General features: G+C 46.9%; 1 protein-coding gene across 2 annotated transcripts in view; it reads right to left on the minus strand.

The window, feature by feature from the left end:
• Positions 1 to 3,717: 3,717 nt before the first annotated feature.
• fhdc3 (FH2 domain containing 3) overlaps positions 3,718 to 7,500 on the minus strand; it is a 22,391-nt gene continuing 18,608 nt past the window's right edge. For both annotated transcript variants that reach the window (XM_036967884.1, XM_036967885.1), the window contains exons 11-12: positions 6,676 to 6,840; positions 3,718 to 5,926 (exon numbers count right to left, since the gene is read on the minus strand). In XM_036967884.1, coding sequence (XP_036823779.1) covers positions 4,307 to 5,926; positions 6,676 to 6,840 — 1,785 coding nt within the window. In that variant the 3' untranslated portion in view covers positions 3,718 to 4,306. The remainder of the gene's footprint in view (positions 5,927 to 6,675; positions 6,841 to 7,500) is intronic.

Genomic DNA, 7,500 nt, shown 5'->3' on the forward strand with positions numbered 1-7,500 from the left:
TGCACTTCACAAAATAGATGGCATCATGAGGGAGAAAATTATGTGGATATATTGAAGCAACATCTCAAGACATCAGTCAGGAAGTTAAATCTTGGTCGCAAAATGGGTCTTCCAAATGGACAATGACCCCAAGCATACTTCCAAAATTGTGGCAAAATGGCTTAAAGTCAAGGTTTTGGGTTGGCCATCACAAAACCCTGACCTCAACCTATAGAACATTTGTGGGCAGAACTGAAAAAGCGTGTGCGAGCAAGGAGGCCTACAAACCTGACTCAGTTACACCAGCTCTGCCAGGAGGAATGGGCCAAAATTCACCCAACTTATTGTGGGAAGCTTGTGTAAGGCTACCTGAAACGTTTGACCCAAGTTAAACAATTTAAAGGCAATACTACCAAATACTAATTGAGTGTATGTAAACTTCTGACCCACTGGAAATGTGATGAAATAAATAAAAGCTGTTATTCTGACATTTCACATTCTTAAAATAAAATGGTGATCCCCACTGACCTAAAACAGGGAATTTTTACTAGGATTAAATGTCAGAAATTGTGAAAAATTTTCTGGCGCAGGCGTTCCGCTAGCGACCCACCTTGACAACATCCGGTGAAATTGCAGGGAGCGAAATTCAAATTACAGAAATAGAAACGTAACATTCATGGAAATACAAGTGTCATACATCAAAATAAAGCTTAACTTCTTGTTAATCTAGCCGCTGTGTCAGATTTTTTAAAAAGCTTTACGGTGAAAGCACACCATGCGATATCTGAGGACAGCGCCCCGCATTCAAAAGCTTGAAAAACATTTTTCAACCAGGCAGTTGCGACACGAAAGTCAGAAATAGCGATATAAAAAATGCCTTACCTTTGAAGATCTTCTTCTGTTTGCACTCCAGAAGGTCCCAGCTACATCACAAATGGTCCTTTTGTTCGATAAAGTCCTTCTTTATATCCCCAAAAACTCAGTTTAGCTTGCGCGCTTCATTCAATAATCCACTCTGTTTCCCTCCTTCAAAATGCATCCAAAATTAATCCCAAACCTTACCAATAAACTTCTCCAAACAAGTCAAACAACGTTTATAATCAAACCTCAGGTACCCTAATACGTAAATAAATGCTAAAATTTAAGACGGAGAATAGTTATTGTCTCTGAAAACACTACAGCCAAAATGGGAGCCACCTAGAAAAACTACAAATTCTAGCAAATTTTTCCAAAAACAAGCCTGAAACTCTAAAGACTGTTGACATCTAGTGGAAGCCCTAGGAACTGCAATCTGGGAGGTTTTCGCCTCAAAATAAACATGACAGCCATTGGAAACTACTGGTAGGCTGAACATTTTGGATGGTTTCTCCTCTGGTTTTCACCTGCCATATCAGTTGTGTTATACTCAGACATTATTTTAACAGTTTTAGAAACTTTAGAGTGTTTTCTATACAAATCTACCAATTATATGCATATCCTAGCTTCTGGGCCTGAGTAACAGGCAGTTTACTTTGGGCACGCTTTTCATCCAGACGTCAAAATAGCTAAGGTATGTAAACTTCCGTCTTCAACTGTAAATACCGATGTATTAGACGTTAGAAGTTCAAAACAGCGAGTGCAGGCTATTGAATAATTTTCATGTTAATTTGGATGGGGGGGGGGGGGGGGGGGGGGGATTTAAAGACAATCAATCTAATCCAGAGTAGGGCCTATAGTCTACAATAGAACATCAGTGCTTGAACTTGTAAAGCGGCTGTTTGTGATTTGTCGGATATAAAGTCAGGTGGTTTCTTTGCATCCAATGGCAGTGTAGGCAATAAGGGGGAGGAGCTGCTTGTGGAGGACAGCTCTAACACAGTTCCCGCCTCCGACGTCACCAACACAACCGCTGTGCAGGTGTCGACCAATCTGATTGATGGATCGTGGCAGATGTTTGGATCCTGTTGTGTCAATCACTCAGAATCAGTCTGTTGCAATAGTGGGGAAAAAGTACCCAGTTGTCATACTTGAGTAAAAGTAAAGATAACTTAATAGAAAATGACTCAAGTAAAAGTGAAAGTCACTCAGTAAAATACTGCTTGAGTAAAAGTCTAAAAGTATTTGGTTTTAGATATACTGAAGAATCAAAAGTAAGTGTTTGCTAAAATATACTTGAGCATCAAAAGTAAAAGTATAAATAATTTCAAATTCTAAATTAGGCACCTTTTATTCAATTTATTTATGGATAGTCAGGGGCACGTTCCAACACGAAGACATCATTTACAAACAAACCATTTGTGTTTAGTGAGTCAGCAAGATCAGAGGCAGTAAGGATGACCAGGGATGTTCTCTTGATATGCAGGTGAATTGGAACATTTTCCTGTCCTGCTAAGCATAAAAAAATGTAACTAGTACTTTTGGGCGTCAGTGAAAATGTATGGAGTAAAAAGTACATTATTTTATTTTTGTAATATAGTGAAGAAAAGTAAAACTTGACAAAAATATAAATAGTAAAAACATACTTAAGTATTTTTACTTAGTACTTCACACCACTGGTCAATTGCCACACTCACTCATTACCTTGGGCCTCGGGGCTGTGTGTGTATGTATGTGTGTGAGACATTTCACAACAGGTTTCTATATTTCAACTGATTGTTTGAATGACTTCTGATTGGTTAATCATTCTTCAATCTTTATTTCGCAACAAAGCATCCTTCACTCATGCTGCCAAACATACTCTTGTAAAACTGACCATCCTACCGATCCTCGACTTCGGCGATGTCATTTACAAAATAGCCTCCAATGACCTACTCAATAAATTGGATGCAGTCTATCACAGTGCCATCCGTTTTGTCACCATAGCCCCATACACTACCCACCACTGCGACCTGTACGCTCTCGTTGGCTGGCCCTCGCTTCATACTCGTCGCCAAACCCACTGGCTCCATGTCATCTACAAGACCCTGCTAGGTAAAGTCCCCCATTATCTCAGCTCACTGGTCACCATAGCAGCACCTGCCTGTAGCACACGCTCCAGCAGGTATATCTCTCTAGTCACCCCCAAAACCAATTCTTTCTTTGGCCGCCTCTCTTTCCAGTTCTCTGCTGCCAATGACTGGAACGAACTGCAAAAATCTCTGAAACTGGAGACTCATATCTCCCTCACTAGCTTTAAGCACCAACTGTCAGAGCAGCTCACAGATTACTGCACCTGTACATAGCCCACCTATAATTTATCCCAAACTACCTCTACCTTTCTCTCTACTTTGCACTTTCTTCCACTACAAATCTACCATTCCAGTGTTTTACTTGCTATATTGTATTTACTTCGCCACCATGGCCTTTTTTGCCTTCCCCCTTATCTCACCTCATTTGCTCACATTGTATATAGACTTATTTTTCTACTGTATTATTGAGTGTGTTTGTTTTACTCCATGTGTAACTCTGTTGTTGTGTGTCAAACTGCTTTGCTTTATCTTGGCCAGGTCGCAATTGTAAATGAGAACTGGTTCTCAACTTGCCTACCTGGTTAAATAAAGGTGAAATAAATAAAAACAGGCCCATTAACTCATGATTTTAAATTCACTGTGAAAAATAGCACTTGGAGACTAAAGTGGTTGTTTAGAAATGTTATTTCTGGCCAAGGTGGGATTCAAACTGGGGACTTTGGATCCACTCTTTCACTTTGGATGAAAGCATCTTGTTAATGGTATATATTATCATATTAACTGTGAGTGAGATCAAAAGACAAAATAAGGCTGAGGTAGAAAGACCGTTTTATTACATAAAAATGACACTTAAGATAACAAATTAAAAATGTTTTTTTCAAGTGGGACGGTAGTATATTCTGTTGTACGCATGTGTTTCACACCTGAGATCATGTACACGTTAAAAAGGAGAGCTGTGTTTTGGTCTTGTACAAAGACCATTTTTTTTATCTGGATCTGTGAAGAATTAAAGTGGTATGATGTGCATACGTGGTTCACTTACTGTGCCTCTCAAATGGGCACCCTATTCCCTATGAAGTGCACTACTTTATACCAGGGCCTACGAGGCTTTGGTCAAAAGGAGTACACTACGTAGGGAATAGGGTACGATCTGGAACAGTTTTAAAACAATAAGCCTCTCAGCCCCACAGAGACAGAGAGAAAGGTCTCCCATCCAAGGTTAAGTGCATGTTTACCTTGGGCAGTTCATTAAAAGAGCGGTCACTCTCAAATAGGAGTAGCTCACTTTAAAAATGAAATAAGATCAACACAAATACTAAAAAAAAAATAAAGACAAATCCTCTATCCTCCCCTCATTAAGTATATGTTCCTGGACAGGAGTCCTGTTCCTCCAAGGTGGCTCATCTCCTCTCCCCAAAGCGCCTGAAGAAAGACACAATCCCAGAGCTACTGTTCTGCCTCTCCAAGGGTTTATGAGCCTCTGTAGCAAACCCCGTCTCAGTCTCAGCACCAACTGGGGCCCACAGTGCGGTACGTCTCTGGAACAGGTCCCCAAGGCGGAATCTGAATCCTGGAGCCTGGCTGCCTCCAGTCTCATCCAGGGAGAGAGAGCGGAGCATGGGGCCCTGGGACAGAGCTCTCTGACTGGGGCAGTCAGGCAGGGACATGGGCCCCCTACCTGCTTCTCCATGGAGGTCTGAGGGTCCCTCCATAGCCCTCATCCTCCCCAGCAGCACCAGAGGGGGGCAGGTGGCAGTGGAAGGGTGGGAGGCGGTGGAAGGACGGGTGGGGGTGGTAGGGCGGGTGGGGGTGGGGGGCAATGACCAGACACCATCATCAAGGCCATCGTCGGCGCTGGGGGCGAAGAAGGAGTGTCGTCGGTGGGGGGTTTGGTTTTGGGGTGAGATGTGGGGGCTGAGGATGGTCCAGGGAGAGCCCAGGTTCCCCATGCTGTTACAGAGAGCCAGGTCTACCTCTCTCATCTCCCTGGGGTGAGGGGTGGAGGGTTGCGAAATAGGGTTGGGGTGGAGAGGGTGAGGTGTGTTGCGTTGGGGGGTGTGGTTTTGGGGGACGAGGCTCGCTTTGTCACCCAACTCTGGCAGTTCAGAATGTTCTAGGTCAGCAGATAGCCTGCCTCGGCCAGTCTGGTAGTGAAGCATCTTCCTGGACACGACACGCATCCTCTGCACCTCTTCCTTCTCCTCCTCCTCCTGGGTGGGGGGTGTGTGTTGGCGAGGGGACAGGCTGCGGCGGCCACAGCTCTTACTGGTCCGTTTCTGGTCGATGGACGACAGGCTGCGGCGGCCACAGCTCTTACTGGTCCGTTTCTGGTCGATGGACGACAGGCTGCGGCGGCCACAGCTCTTACTGGTCCGTTTCTGGTCGATGGACGACAGGCTGCGGCGGCCACAGCTCTTAGGGGTCCGTTTCTGGTTGATGGAATAGGCTCTATTTGACCCAAAACATCTCCACTGGTCCCCTGGGGTCGCTGCCTCCCCCTCGTTTTCCTTCTCCTTCTGCTCTGAAGGGGGGTCCAGATAGGAGTCCTCCTCCACCCCCCCATCCAACCTCTCCACCACTGCATCAGGGCTACCCAGCTCCCTGGACCAGCCCTCCCCTCTCTTCTTCTCCCTCTGCCCCTGGTCCTCCTGGTCCTTCCTGGGTGTCACCACACCTGCCTCCCCACCCAGGGTGCTCCCTCCTGGTCTGGTGAACCGGCTAGGCCCTGGATCAGCTCTAGTCTCTGGCTCATCGGCCAGGGGGTTGGACTTGGGGCAGAGTTCAATGGGCGAGCCCCCGATGGGGGACAACATCACAGGGGGGAGGTGGTGGCGTCTGCGCCTTGCCGGGCCCCTGGGGTGTATGGTGGTCAGGAAGCTGTGGAGGATAGACTCCATGGCAGAGCCAGGCCCGGCGGGCTCCAGGTCAGAGCAGGTGGCAGTGGAACGACGCTTGGCCACATTACAGAACCTCTCCCTCTGCCTGCGTCTCAGCTCGGCTGCCTCACGCTCACGGTTCTCCTGATTGGGAGGAGAGACACAGTGATGGAGGTTAGAGAGCGAGAGAGAGAGGCATGGGGAGGAAAGGAGCGAGAGCGAGCGAGGCATGGGGAGGAAAGGAGCGAGAGCGAGCGAGAGGCATGGGGAGGAAAGGAGCGAGAGCGAGCGAGAGGCATGGGGAGGAAAGGAGCGAGAGCGAGGCATGGGGAGGAAAGGAGCGAGAGCGAGAGAGAGCGAGAGAGCGAGAGAGGCATGGGGAGGAAAGGAGGGAGAGCGAGAGAGAAGATGGAAGGGTGTGAGTGGGCTAAAACAGAGTTGGGCGGGGTGGTTGTGTTTGAGTGACCCAATATTCAACTAAATGTGGACAGATGGACAGTGGGCTGATGGACAGTGCCTGTCACTGTGAAGACCACTATATTCTTTAGGAAATTCAGACTGTCCCAGATTATTCATCATCATCATCATGTGTTAACGTGTCACCTAGGGCAGCAACATTTCAAGTTTTATAGTCACATGCACTAGTACAGTGAAATTCCTTTCTTGCTCTTTCCCAACAATGCACTAATCAATAGTACTATCAAAACAAATGAATACAAAAGCCAAGTTCACTTTCCCGAAATTCCCCAGTTTTCCAGAAATCCTGGTTGGAAGATTCCTGGAATTACAAAGGAATAAGCAGGAATCTTCCAACCAGGATTTTCTGTGGGGAGAAAATAGCAGTGTAGAAAAGTTAACAGGGATTTTTTCAAACCTAATGTGTTCTGTCTCACCTGAACAGCCCTGTTGAAGCGCTCACAGAATGAGTGGAATATGGAGCAGCAGACCTCCAGTCGAAACGTGGCTGGGTCTTCACAGAAATACTCTGCCACAGCTTGGCTCAGGGAGTTGAGGTTCAACAGACAGGCCTGGAGGTCAGCCAGCCTGGCCTCCGCCCTCTGACAAGACAGAGACACACACACACACACACACACACACACACACACACACCACTAGGTTAGGGAGAAAGAAAATATTTACAGGAAAACTACTGGGGTTGAAAGCAGCATTAGAACAGAGTGGGAGAGAGAGAACAGAGTGGGCGAGAGAGAACAGACGTCGAACAGAGTGGGCGAGAGAGAACAGACGTCGAACAGAGTGGGCGAGAGAGAACAGAGTGGGCGAGAGAGAACAGAGTGGGCGAGAGAGAACAGAGTGGGCGAGAGAGAACAGAGTGGGCGAGAGAGAACAGAGTGGGCGAGAGAGAACAGAGTGGGCGAGAGAGAACAGAGTGGGCGAGAGAGAACAGACGTCGAACAGAGTGGGAGAGAGAGAACAGACGTCGAACAGAGTGGGAGAGAGAGAACAGACGTCGAACAGAGTGGGAGAGAGAGAACAGACGTCGAACAGAGTGGGAGAGAGAGAACAGACGTCGAACAGAGTGGGAGAGAGAGAACAGACGTCGAACAGAGTGGGAGAGAGAGAACAGACGTCGAACAGAGTGGGAGAGAGAGAACAGACGTCGAACAGAGTGGGAGAGAGAGAACAGACGTCGAACAGAGTGGGAGAGAGAGAACAGACGTCGAACAGAGTGGGAGAGAGAGAACAGAGTGGGAGAG

Source organism: Oncorhynchus mykiss, chromosome Y (genome assembly GCF_013265735.2).
Source record: "Oncorhynchus mykiss isolate Arlee chromosome Y, USDA_OmykA_1.1, whole genome shotgun sequence".
Taxonomy (NCBI): domain Eukaryota; kingdom Metazoa; phylum Chordata; class Actinopteri; order Salmoniformes; family Salmonidae; genus Oncorhynchus; species Oncorhynchus mykiss.